At 42.5% G+C, this 14,331-nt stretch overlaps 1 protein-coding gene across 1 annotated transcript in view; it reads right to left on the reverse strand.

Annotated features, from left to right (window-relative positions):
• Nucleotides 1-14,331, reverse strand: part of bcl2l1 (BCL2 like 1) — a 45,948-nt gene that overhangs the window by 29,325 nt on the left and 2,292 nt on the right. Inside the window, exon 2 of the mRNA XM_023280802.3 lies at nt 11,488-12,228. Within this exon, the coding sequence (XP_023136570.1) occupies nt 11,488-12,033 (546 nt within the window). The 5' untranslated portion in view covers nt 12,034-12,228. The remainder of the gene's footprint in view (nt 1-11,487; nt 12,229-14,331) is intronic.

Consider the following 14,331-nt stretch of genomic DNA (forward strand, 5'->3'; position numbering starts at 1 on the left):
TATTTTTGGACTGTGGGAGGAAGCTGGAGAACCTGGAGAAAACCCACGAATGCACAGGGAGAACATGCAAACTCCATGCAGAAAGATCCCGGGAAGACGGGGACGTGAACCAGGGATCTTCTAGCTGCAAGGTGAAAGTGCTAACCACCACGCCACTGTGCAGCCCCAAAAACATATCTTTAAAAAGAAAAAAAAAAGGCAAGCGAGACACAAACAAGTAGGACATGTGTGCACACATACATATACACAACTGACACGCTAAAAAAAAAACTATACAAAACGCATCCCTGATGTTCTTGTCAGGGAGCTGGAGATGAGTGAATCATACAATCTGTTTGCTGCCATTCTCAAGCTGTGACTCTGACACCCACTATTGAATACAAACACACACACACACACAAACATACACTCATGTCACAGATCACCAAAATACCAACGCACACGCTGAAATATATGCACACAAAAACAATAGGGACCATGGTTGAGCAGCTACATTCATATGAGGACATTCAGAGATCAATCTGCATAGAGCCACCCACCGCACTGAGGCGTTTATTGATGGCGTTCAAACAAAAGTGCCCGCCATTGATCCGATGCAGAAAAGAGGTCCGCGGGTGCATTGTCTGGATTCTATGTGTGTCACAAGTTAGAGAATAAAACAATGGCAAAGTCGCTTCCAGATCGGGCTTTGTCTGCAGAGCGGCGTCACACCTGTGGGCTCAACTAAAAAGCCAGTAAAGCAGATTTCTGTGCATGTGTGTGTGGCCACAGGTCCTTTGTTTGAGGTAGTCACATGACCAGTCTGATTTGGCGCCGTCCCCTCCCCTCCGCAGTGCGCCACCATACAATAAAACGCTCAAATCTACCAGACGACAACAACAACAAAACTTTGCTTCATGAGCAAAACACTGTCCTCAAAACAAAACCCAGAAAGCTGCAAGAAAAAAAAAGAAAAACATCTCTCCTAATTAGCCACACGTGAGCCATTAGCGATGAAGGGAAGAGGAGGAGGAGGATGGGATGGGATGGAGGGAAATGAGAAGGGAGGAAGAGAGGGAAAGATGAAGGGATGGTGGCAGCTGCAGGGACGGGGGAAGGATCAAGTCGGAGGGAATCGATAGCGCTTGTGACGGTCAATGTGTGTATGTGTGATTTCGGTAAACAAACAGAAGAAGCGCCGCAACACGGGTGCAAGAGTTTAGCAGTTATCGGTGACACGTTTAACCACCACAGACACACAGATGGAAGGAAAGTGGAGGAAGGGTGCGCTGAGGAGGAACATAAAGGAACTCTAAAATGATAAACGGAGCCTGGCGGGGAGGGGGAACACATAGAAAAATTAAAATCGACTGGTGGCAGGAGGAGGCGTAGAGGAGACGGAAGGGCAAACACAAGGAGAGACGTATAGAAGATGAAGGTTTTTGGAGGGAGGGAGGAGGAGAGAGGGAGGCGGGCTGGATGGTCCCAAGGGTGAGATTTCCTGCTCTTCAACGTTCAGCCAGCCTGACAGACTACTCGGTGGATCTAACTGCCTATCCTATGTGCATGTTAATTAAAGGCGGAGAGGGAGAGTAAATAAGTCTGACAGGGAGGAGGAGGAGGAGGAGGAGGAGGAGGAGGACGGCACAAAGGAAGCTCAGGTGTTTCCCTTGTCAAAACAAGTCAATGGACTCACCCTCCACAGGCCTTTAATTACAGCATCAGAGTGGAACCTGCCTCACTAACATGCTGGATTCTATATTTTTGTTATCAAAAAAGTCGAATGAAAAGCCCCAAACAAGCTCTCAGTGTAAACCCAGCTGCTTGTTGTGAAGGTTGCATCATTCGTTAAAAAGGTCATTTACTAAAACAGACTGGCCCTGTCATTTCCAGTAAATGTCACTTACATGGAAGTAGAAAGAGAATTTTTTTGAGGGGCTATTTTTCTGCCGCATTTAGTGCCACTTCTTCTTTACTACCCCGACAACAATGGAGCTCTGTGGCACAGAGGAATATGATAGACCACGCATTGGATACTGGTTAGTAGGATCACTTTGTTGGCGTTTTCATGCATTTGTTTACAACGAGGAAAACACAGAATGTCACCAGACTTCCCTTTACTGCTGCCATAACAACATAACATCTATAAGTGGCCGAGGTGATAAAAAAAACAGACAGAAAACAAGGCGGAATAAAAGACTTTCCCTGCTCAAGGACATTTTTCTTGTAGTTAACTTTTCCCTGACCTCATGAAACCATCACCACAGCACAAAGCACAACAACCGGACTAATGGCCTCTATTTTTTTTTTCTTCCTCGTTTCTCCACCGGACTCACACCGCCTCCTCATGCAGCTCCAGCCGAGCATCCCCAGACCGCGGCACTGTGGTTCTTCTAAATGAGTTTAGCCTTTATTAGTCTGTCAGAGGGAAAAAAACATTGTTTCCCCCAGTAGCAGGTCGAGATATTATTCATCTATAATTGGTAATAACCCTGTACCCCCACCCTGAGGCGGCTCAATCTCCACTGAGTAATCACTGCCATCGCCTGCTCTGCTGGAAACGGCATTATTAGGTCGATGGCACTGTCTCTACCTCTGCTGTCTGCCAAGGAGGTTTATTATCTCACAATATATGGTTTTGCTCCTGTGCTTCCTTTCAAACCACAGACTGAGAATCTGGCTGAGCGCATTCATCTCGCCTCCCGAGCTGCTATCAAATATCTCGGCGTCCTGGACAGTGGAGGCTCCAAAATGAGCTCCGGCGGGATCGTTTAGGCTGAAGCTTTTTCCTGTTTTTATGGCTGCGAGGTTTGCTCTGTTGTGCAAAACACCTTTCACTTTTCAGTATTTAACTGTCACCTCAGCTTCCCCCCTGCGCTAAAGACCGTCTCACCTCTTCTTTGTGGTTTTGTTGTGGAAAACCAGCAAGAAAATGCAGCTGAAAGTCAGACGGATTTAAATATTTTTACAGTTTGGATATAAAAAGTCCACTCATTATTTGACAGAGCCAAAGGAGATGCATTTATAATTTTTTTTTTATTTCATTGTGCATTCCCTCAGCTTGTTTGACAGCTGCCCAAAACCCACAGATGATAACTTCACTGCCCTTTATGACAAAGAAATGAGTAAATCATTAAGCATTTTCCTTGAAAGAAAACAGCAGAAACAATCAGCTTGATGCAATAATATTGGAAAACCAAGAGCTCTCTTAATAAAGCGGTAGCTTCAGAATATGAAGCTATTTCTGAACTTTGACAACAACAAACCCAAATACTCTGATTTCACTACTATTTATTCAAAACAAACGTGAAACAAAGTATTTTGCTTAAAAAAATAGCTGAAGCAATCGACTTGATGCAGGAATATTGGGAAACCAAGTGTTTTCTTAATAAAGTGGTAGCTTGAGAATAGAAAGCTGTTTTGAAGCTTCGACAACCACAAACCCAAAGATTACAATTTTATCAGAATTTATGACAAAAAATGTTCAACTTATGCAGTATTTTGCTTAAAACTGTCTGAAACAGGAGACAGAAACAAGCTACTGGATGCTTTAGGTGCAGTAATATTGGAAAATCAAATGCTTTTGTAATGAGGTGTTAGCTTGAGAGTACAAAGCTGTGTTGAAGCTTCGACAAACTCAAATACACAAACCCAAATATTCTGACTTCACTACCATTTATTTAAAACAAACATGCAACTTATGAAGCATTTTGCTTAAAAATGGTTGTAACAATCAACTTGATGCAATAATATTGGAAAACCAACAGCTTTCCTAACAAGGTGCTAGCTTCAGATTACAAAGCTGTTTTGAAGCTCTCACAACCACAAACACACAAACCCAAAGACTATGACTTTACTACTTTTTATGAACAAACAATTGTGCAACTTATGAAGTATTTTGCTTAAAAATGTCTTAAACAGGAGACAGAAACAATCTACCTGATGCATTAAGTGCAATAATATCGGAAAACCAACAGGTTTCTTAATAAAGTCTCAGCTTGAGAGTAGAAAGCTGTTTTGAAACTAAGACAGCCACAAACACTGTAAATTCCCCAATTTCTGGGAAACACCCCTGAGCTCAGATATACAAATTACGCCGGTGGTGATGACTTTACCTCAAGAGTACGCTTCAAAAGATTGATTCATATCATCCATTTACATCATATTTTCAATTGTTAGAGTAATACCAAGATTAATTTTTTCCCCCAACCAACTTTTCCCAGCTGCAGATATTAAAATGACTGAGTGATTGCTGAGTGAAACAGAAAGTGACCTTGCTGCAGCTCGGGGCAGACTAATATTTCATCAGCTAACACTAAGGGCACATCTGCCAACGGCTCTGCACTGCATCCCTGAGAGGAAACGTCGGGGGAGGACGGGGAGGAAGAAAGAGGGAAATAAAAGACAGAAAGAGAAAGAATAACAACAAAGTCTCATGTGGGTTTCACTATGAGACTCTGGTACGTTTCGGGGAAAGTGTAGGTTGACTTTGAAGCGACAAAAAACCACTAAAAAGACGCAGTAATGACACTGTGGCAGAGAGCAGCGAAGCAGCAAAGTGATGGGAAGAAGTGATAGTACGAGCGGGAATCCACCCTCTGAACTGTGTAGTTTAATTTGACTCAAGTGTGTTAACTTATAACGACAGGACACATGTCAGACTTGTGCTCTTTCCGTTGCGCCAGCCAACAACTAAATAAAAGTGAATTAAATGAAGCTCAGAAGGGAAGGAAGTGGCATCATGTGCTGGGTAGGAGAAGTGAAACCAGCCAGCAGACAATCTGATCCATTCAACATTTCACATCAAGTCATTCAACTTCTCCACGTCCCGGTTACACCGACACCAAATCACAGCTCGTTAACTGAAGTCGTTAGTCAACCTGTTGCTCAGCAAAACATATAAACTAGGGCTGGGACTTTAACACATTCATTTCGATTAATTAATTACAGAAAAAACTAGAAAAGCACTCAGAGATCGCAGTACTCCGCCAAGGCTGCTCATTCCCCCATATGGCATTGTCAGAAGTGCAGCATTTTTTTTAGAGATGCATCATTTGTTCATGCATGTGTACATTATGTAAGGAATCAAATCACGTGACCTAAATATGTAGCGGACAGCGGGAATTGATGGGACTCAGAAACACCCCCACAATTTAATCAATTGTTCCTTGGATCATTTCTGATGGATAAGTCCTGATAAGTCCACAGCGGTGGATTTGTAGTAGGATCACAATCATGTGATCATCAGCAGGCAGCTGACGTAGTGTTCACTTGTTGTCATGGTTACAGTGACGCCGTGACACTATCTCACAATGATACAGAAATCTTTAACAAATCCGTGGATCCAGACTATAAGCTGCATCACTGCCAAAATCTAATCACTTGGTCCTTGTGTCATTTCTGATCTTCCCTGAAAATTTCATCCAAATCCATTAGTCCATTTTTGAGTAATGTTGCAAAAAGACAGACAGACAGACAAACCAACACCGATCGTCATGTTTTTTTTGTCATTTTCAGCATGTCTCTAGTAATTTTTGACAATATTTATCTAATTTTTTTAAAAATGTGAGTGATTTTGGACAAGTTTCTAGTCATTTTTTTAAAAAATAAATTTTGCATCTTTTCGGACAAATTTGAGTAAATTTGGACACATTTTAATTCACTTCGGACAACTTTCAAGACAATTTTGGACAGTGCATATCAAATTCTACTGAGAGAAACCAACAACGATTGTCACATGACTTCGGCGCATTCTTTGGAGGAGTAATAACGCATAAAAAGAAATAACGCATATAATCGCACCTTTCTCAAGTCTCTAATTTCTGCCCCCCTGGTAACACTGATGAACACTCCAGCCCAGTAAGTGGCGGTAATGAACCTAAAGCCTGTTTGCCAGCCATGAAGAAGATAAACAGGACTGATATCAGCACAAGAAAGTTTGGTGAACAGTGAAGGAAGACGAGACCGCATTGAGCTTGTTGGGAGGAAAGTTTTCTTTTAAAAATCTTCCTGATGGAAGCTTGGATAAAAGTGTTGTTGTGTGTAAATTGTGCAACAAAGAGTTTTCTGATTGCCTCAATGTAAAGCATGCTGCTGTTAGCACCAGAGCTAACGTTAGCTACGACAGTCCCGGTACCGGCTAACGGTGCAGCCATCCCATAATAGACCACTTTAGAAGACATAGAAAGTGCTTGAGTTTACAAAAAGTCTTAAAATGTTGACTATACTCGCTAGAATTGGACGTTGACTTTGCAGTAATCTGTGAATGTAGTAGACAGATGAAAAATGCAGATAAAAATGCGATTAATTAATTACAAAGCATCTAATTAATTAGATTAATTTGAATCCTGTCCCACCACTAGTATAAACGTAATGTGAGGGAGTGTGTGTGACTTTATGAGCTCATGGACAGATGTGACAGATGTGTTGTTTACACTCAATGTAAAAATATCTACTTGATGTCAGGATGGGAAATTAGATTTGCAGTGAGATTAAAGTCTTGGTGGCTCGTCTATTTCTGAGCACATTGCAACAGTTAATGGAATAATCTGCTATTTATCACCTATTACACTCTTCAGCGGCTATCAGTTGGTTTGAGTCATGTTTTTAAGAAGAAAAAAAATCCTAAAGTCTCTCATATAGTCTCTTAAATCTCTCTTTTCTGGTTTCTTTCCTCGTCTATAACAGAAAATTGAGCATCTCATTTTCAAGGAACCTTTTTTCTGACTTCTAACAGACCAGTATCACGTGTCACATTTCATTTCATGTGCAATATTCTGACTACATTGTCAATGTTAAGTGCAATATTTAAGTTTTAGCTCATTTTTCAGGTGCAATATTTCATTATCATGTGTGATATTATTTATTACCTCAGTGTTACTGCCAGCATTACTTTTTATTGTTAGATTTTAGACATATTATAGCATACTTATTGCATTTTGTATTATGTGCATTATGTATTGTACTTGTATTGTTTTTCTGCTTTTAAGGACTATGTTGTGTCATTTAGTTTTTTTCTGGCACAAGAATTTCCTTTAGTATTTATTAAGTTTCATTTTGTCTATTCTTAGAAAACCAATCAGTTAATCAAGAACATACTTGACAGATTCATAAACAATTAAAAACAATTAAATAAACAGTATTTGTGATGATCTTCTACGAGTAAATCTGGACACAACGGTATTTAAAATGCTCACAATATCAACACGCTAATATTACACAGAAAATCTTCACTGTGTTTGTAATCTTTTCTTAGTGTGCTAGCATGCTAATATTTGATAATTAGCACAAAATACACCTGAAGCTGATGAGATTTATGCAAATAATTTTAAGGCTCATGGTTATATTAGATGAAAACTAACATGCTTGACAAAGTTACTGCAGAGTACATCAATGTGTACAAAGTTTCAGCCAGTCCATCATCAGGCTGCTGAGATATTTCAGTTTAGACCAGCAACCTGACCTCCTTAGCAGCTATGTGGCTAACAACATCAGCGACAGAATGAGGTTAGCATTGTATTTATGAGTGCAGGTAGACGGTACAACGTCCGTCAAATAAAGGAACAACCAACATCGGCGTGCTGTAAAGATTTACTGTCACAAATCACGTCCCGTCAGCTGTTTCCATAATCTGATCCTCCCTCTGTTATCTCCAGGTTCCAGTCCAGCACTAAAACAAATAAACACCTCTCAGGTCTGCGGAACAAACAACAGCAAAGCCCAGAGGTCTGCCCGATTGGATTTCCTTCTAGGTTCAGCTGCGGCGATGTCGGTTTCCATAGGATCGACCTTCGACCTGGTCTTAGACAGCGCCGGGGTGGATATAAACAACCCCTCCCCTCCATACCATCAAATGACTGGGACAAAGGAACACAGCTGACCCTAACTGTCCTGGGAGTGTGCACTAACGCACAACAAACACACACAAACACACACCAGGACGGTCCACTATAAACTGACTAATCTCTAAGCAGCTGCCTCGGTGGAAATCACAGCATGAAAAAAACAGAAATAAAATGATCAGATGGAAGAAAAACAGAAGAAGAGAGCAGAGCAGAGAGCCAATCAACTGACCGGAGTAAAACAAAGGGTTATCTGTAAAAGCCCTGGACTTCATCCTGCCCTGTGATGAAAGAACTTCGATCCCCAGGCAGCTACAAAGCCCTGATGAAGGCCGTTAAGCTCCCACCTGGATGCAGCTCATCGAGCCCCGCGCTGCTGATCAATTAGAGAACAGCTGAACCAGCTGCTGACCACACAAACACTCCGCTTTTAAGCAGATGTTTGCTCTACAGCCAGTAAGTGCTGACTTCTGCAGACGTCTTTACTAGCATTATCTAATCTCAAGTATTTTCTTCTCTGCTGATCACAACCCCACCCTGTTCCATGGAGGATGATCACACTGAGATGTTCACGTTGCACAACTTTTGTACACACTGAAGCAAAATGGGACAAAAAAGGCACCAATAAAAGCATTCATGAGTCCAGAATTATCCTCATTTTCCACCTGACTGCTGCCAGCTGAGGTGCATAAAAAAAAGTGTCAACAGTGAAATTTTCCATCCAGGTGACCAGAAAGCTGACAGATCCAGGCTTTCTTTGCCTTAACCAGCTCGACAAAACCTCATATTTCCCTCAGAGATAACGAGCGTCAGGGTGGTGGTTATAAACTTTCTTGCTTAACTAGACTTTCCGCTTCAGACGCACATAAAACGGGGCATTAAACGTGTAACGTGACTCTTCTTCTGCACCAAATGGACCAATCGTGTGTCGCCTGCTTCAGCCAACAGGTTGTTTAAACAGAGAGCAACGAGAAATAAAAACATTTATGACAGTAAAAAGCTCTGCTGCTGTAGAGACTGATGAGAGAAAGGACTGGTGGTAGATACTGATCAATGCAGCTGCACATCAGAGCTGCTAACCTTCATATAGGTACACATAATATTGCTATTTAAGTGCATTCTGGTCTGACATTGTCCCCTAAAATGTGAATATTACTGACTGAGTCCTCTCTGTGATAAACACCAACAGACTGATCAGTACCAGCAGAGGAAAACAAACTTGGCAGTGAATCAGGATCAAACATATAAACACATTTCTGTGCTTTCTGCATTACCATCTGAATGCATGCACGTTCCCATGGCAACACAATGCATACAGCATATAATACCGCAAGGCTTCTATTAGTAGGATTACTAACGTACTGCTCATATTCCCCCAGCAGAGAGTCTGCAGTCTGGAAATGATTTGGTGGAAGAGAGTCGATTCAGACTAGCAACTCTGAGCAGAACTGTGCAGCATCGGTTACCATGGTGATCTAAAAGGTTAAAAAAGCCACCTTCCTGACACTGAAAACTCTGACATTAAGCCCAACATGCCTCAGAAATGTTCCTGGTGGTAAAGAGGCTAGACCAGGGGCGTCAAAGTCATTTTATTTCTGGGGCCACATTCAGTCATATTTGATCTAAAGTGACCAGTAAAATCAGAACAGAATAACCAAAAAAATAACATTGACTCCAAATTTTTCCTTTGTTTTAGTGCAAAAAAGTACGTTCTGAAAATGTTCACAGTTAATGAATTATCTTTTAGCAAAACATCAACAACATGGAATTTCTTCAGAAAAATAAGTGAAATTTTAACAATATTATGCCTCAGTTTATCATTTTCACATTACAACTGACAGATCACAGTTTATCTATAAAGGCACTAAACATCTGGAACTCAGCATCATCGTGAATTTACATTCATTTCCACATCTGTGTAGTAATCCCGACCTCCTGAACTGACACTCCACACAAATTAAAGTGGGAACTGTTAAGGAAAAGGTTCAGTTGTCCCCCTGCCTTGCAAATTTATAAAAATGTATACATGAAAAAAAAACATAAAAGTTGTAGCAGTGCATGAACAATAAGGCTCCACCAAACCAGACTGTGTCATACTGAAGCTGCTGAATAATATTATAGATATATGCACAGTGATCAGTGTCTTTAAATATTTTCACAGTAAGGATTCATTTTCACACTTTGCACAGTTAGACTGGACCCTCTGGTGGCCGGTTTTGGCCTGTGGGCCTTATGTTTGACACCCCTGGGGCTAAACAAGCAAACAGTGTGACCCTACATGATGGATATTTACTACAAATACCACAAGCAGGGGGTAAAAAAGCAACAATAAAAATATGGCTGAGTAAAGATATTCCATATACATGATGGAACAACTGATTTTAAGCCCAAAAATGGGGAAGGCATTGAGAAAAATGGAAATGTTATTTGAATTTCAGGTGATCACAGATATTATGGAGCTGTTTATTGATCATTTTTGAACTGTATGAGAATGCAAGGCTGCATGTCTTGGAAGGAGCAAAAGCCCAACTAACTTTAACCCACAAATACATGGAAGACTGAAGAAAGACCTGAAGGATCTTAACGTTTTATACTGACCATCTTGGACACTTGGAACCTCGGCTTGGCTTTTATTGTACAGGGTTATTCAAAAAGAATGAACCGATGTCATTACGCAATATTTTAATAAGGAAAAGCAACAGAAAACTCCAGCCAAGTCACAAGCATTCTACTCACAATCAACTTTTATTTGATGTTGAAAATCGTCGAATGACACCGAATAACAACAGCGATCAACTCAGTGGATCATGATGCTGATACATGCCTGGGAGGAATTCTCTTTTGGCATTGATGTTGCCCATGCTGCAGCTGGAGGCCACACTGAACATTTGTAAGACAGGAAATAAAAGTTGATTGTGAGTAGAATAAAAGTGACTTCATTGGGGTTTTCTATTAACCCTCTTGTCGTCTTCATTTATGGGCAGCAAAAAATATTGTTTCCTTGTCTGAAAAAAAATCAAAAAATTCAGCAAAAAAATCCCCCAAATTTCTGAAAATGTGCAAAACCTTCAGGAAGAAAATTCCAATAATGCCTTAAAAGTTTCTCTTCAAAGTTTTATTTTTAAAAAATCCCCCAAATTTGGCACAAAAATTCTTGTAAATATTTCAAAAAATTAGTAAAAATCTTCTAAAAAAATCCTAAAAATATCTAAAGTGATTCCATATATATCAGTAAAACTTCTAATATTTTCTTTAAGAACATTCACAAAAAAATCAACCAAAATCCAGCGAAATTTGCTGGATTTTGGTAGATTTTTATGTGAATGTTCTTAAGAAACATTTTTAACATTTCTTTTTTTCCACCAAAAAATGTTCAAAGATTTCCCAAAAATGTTGAAAATGTGGACATCAGAAGTTTCACTGTGAAAATATATTTTTTCCCCACATTTTCAAACTTAAAAACGGGTCAATTTTGACCCGCAGGACGACACGAGGGTTAAAACATTGCGTCATGAAATGGGTTCATTCTTTTTGAATAACCCTGTATTATACTGTGAAGGCTATTATTCTGTCTGTATGTTGTTCTGTTTGTTTGTTATAGAAAAATAACAAATCAGAGTCAACAAACCAACAGTGTGAGCCCGTTCTGTGCTGGTGTGAGACTCACCCATCCTCCTTGGCTCTGGATCCAGTCCTGAATGTGGTTGTCCAGGTAGACGGTCATCCACTCTACGATCCTGCCCACCAGGGGGCTCATCTCCTTCTCCACGCACTCGACACACAGCGCCCCGCCGAACGCGAACAGCCCCACGATGCGGCCCCAGTTGACGCCGTCCCGGAACACCTCGTCCATCACGTTCTCGAAGCTCTGGTAGGCGGTGGCGGGCGTGATGTGCAGCTGGCTGTGCAGGTCGCTGAAGGCGCGGGCGTACCGCAGCTCGAACTCGTTGGCCGTGTCCCGGAGGGCCTCCTTCACCGCGTCCATGGTCGCCGTCGACGCCAGCCGCCGCGGGGACGGCGGGGGGGTCCCGGGACTCGTGCCGTTAAAAGTCCCGTTGGCGTGTGTCTCTGTCCGCTGTTCCTCTCCCAGCCGGGCCTCCCCCCCATCAGTCCTGCTGGGAGCCTCATTCAGCACCATGTGGTTGAGGGGATAGTTTCTCTGGGAGAGTTTATACTTTATGTAGAAAACCACCAGTTCTCTGTTCTGAGACATGTTGCGTGTCAATGTGCTTTACGTCCTCGTGCCGCTGGTCCGTCTCGCTGCTTCTCGCTGCGTTAAAGTGAACACACACTGTGCCAGGCTGCCTCCCTGCTGCCCTCCGCTCAGACCACCATGGTCCGCTGATATCCACAGGACACTCGGGGGTGAAAACCAAACCTACACAAGGCTGACAAACCAGCTCAGGCCCTGCAGAGAGACAACAATGAAAGGTCAGAGTGTGGAGAGTCCACGTCTGTGGCTGTCTGTGTGTGGCGGAGGGGGGAGCGTGGGGACGGCCATGCACGTTCACATTTAATTTGGACAGGTAGGGTCAAAGTGTGCCTCTCTAATTGGGCTGTTACATATGGAGCAGATGGCGAAGATATTAATGAGACAACAGTAGAGGGAATGTGAGTGTTTGAGAGAGAGAGGCGAAGGGAGAGGAAGGTGAGGAAGATGAGGAGCGATCAGAGACAGTCTGGCTTCAGCGTCCACGCCGACAGTCGCCGTCTCCTAATCAGCGACCTCTGACCGCCACGCTCAGCTTTCACTTTCAGGTTGTCGCCGTTACTTTCTCTCTCACCGTCTCACTGAAACACGCCCTTGAATCTCCGACTTTTCCACACAGCATCCAACAAGTTATTACCTCATTATCGGTGCTGAGGCTGTCATGAATGCATTAACATGTATTATCCTCGTGGCCTCGTGTCACCACTCCGCTTGTTTTTTCTTACAGGTTAACATAAACGTGTGCACACAGGTATCTAAAACACCCCATAATAATTATAGGAGATGTCTGTCCTCTCACACTGTAAATTTTACCCTTCATTAAGATCCCTCTCTGCCTGTTTAATGACCAAATAAAAAGGCTTAAACCACTTTCCCCCGACATGTGGAGAGAACATAAAGCAGTGAACTCTCACTGAACTCCAAGTCGGAAGCAAACACACATGCAACGATTTCTTGAGTAATTCTCTTGTGGTTTGGCATCAATGCATGAAACTACAATTTCAGTGAGGCACAGGTGGAACAAACGTTTGGTGAACGCTGCTATAGTGTGATGTGTTACGATAACAATCAAAGATACCAGCAGTTAAAAACAGGAGAACAAAAGCATGTTAGCGGTGCAAAAACAACTAATTTAAAGCTAAGAAACAGCCTAACAAATGAGATACGGCAGTAAAAAAGACAGACGTGTTGCTTGATTCATGCTAGATGTGCAAATACTACTCATAGTGGATCTGATTCATTTTTAAAGACAAAATTAGTAAAAACTGCTGCTTCCACTCGAGCTTCGGTGAGTCTACATGCCTGAAACAAAAGATCCCTACACCCCATGCGTTCACAAAAACATATGTGTCAGGAACAAGACCCGCAGGTGATCCCAAACTGTCTGCTGGCGATCGTGTGAGAACCGTAATCTGACCTTTCCTGCAACAATATTGACATTTAAGCTGATAAGTGGTTGGGAGCTAATAATTAGGGTGCAGGAGCAGCATGCAAATAGTGCTAGTGACGTTACATAATACACAACTGCTAATCCCAGCAGCACAATGGAAGGCAGATACAGTGTCTGACAGGCTGCTGGAGCTCCACCAAGCCCAAAAACTTCTCATGGGCGCACAGTTCTGTCCATAAATCACTGCTAATTAGCAGGAAACAGCAGCTAGAGGGGATAAAGACGCACCAGGCTGCAGTGTTTACAACGGCCACTTGGTCCCCAGCTCCCAACACGTGGCTCGGGGTTTGAACATCTCAGCAGCGCGGATGTAAACACAACAGAGCTCCAGAAACGCAGCACCTGAACGCAGCATTTTTGCCCCCTCTAACCACAAAGCGCTCAGATATGAACTCCGCCGCTGGAATCTGGAATCACTTTTACGCACGGAGCGCACCAGAGAGATTCGGTCTCCGTGAGCTGAGAGCACAACGAAGAAGATCTGGATCTGTGATAATAAAAAAAAAAGATCCCGCGAGAAGCAAACCGGAGCGTCTTACCAGCAGAACCGAAACAAAACCACGGGATTCCCGGGAAGTTGTCCTCCGCTCCGTGACGCCGTTCCCGGTCCGTCTGTCGCTCGGTGCGCACAAAAGCTGTCAAGATCCAAGAATGTCAGACATCCACTTTGTGTTCAGGAGTGTGTGTGAGAGTGTGTGTGTGTTCGCACGTATCCTCCTACGTCCGCTCGGCCCTGCCTCCCTTATTACGTAACATGACGCCTTCACGTGCCGTCGGAACATCTCATCTGTGGAAAATCTCCCACAGACAGGTGTGGTTCCAAAAAATCACGTGTCTGCGTGATTTTGTTT

The sequence above is a fragment of the Amphiprion ocellaris genome, chromosome 8, assembly GCF_022539595.1.
Source record: "Amphiprion ocellaris isolate individual 3 ecotype Okinawa chromosome 8, ASM2253959v1, whole genome shotgun sequence".
Lineage (NCBI taxonomy): Eukaryota > Metazoa > Chordata > Actinopteri > Pomacentridae > Amphiprion > Amphiprion ocellaris.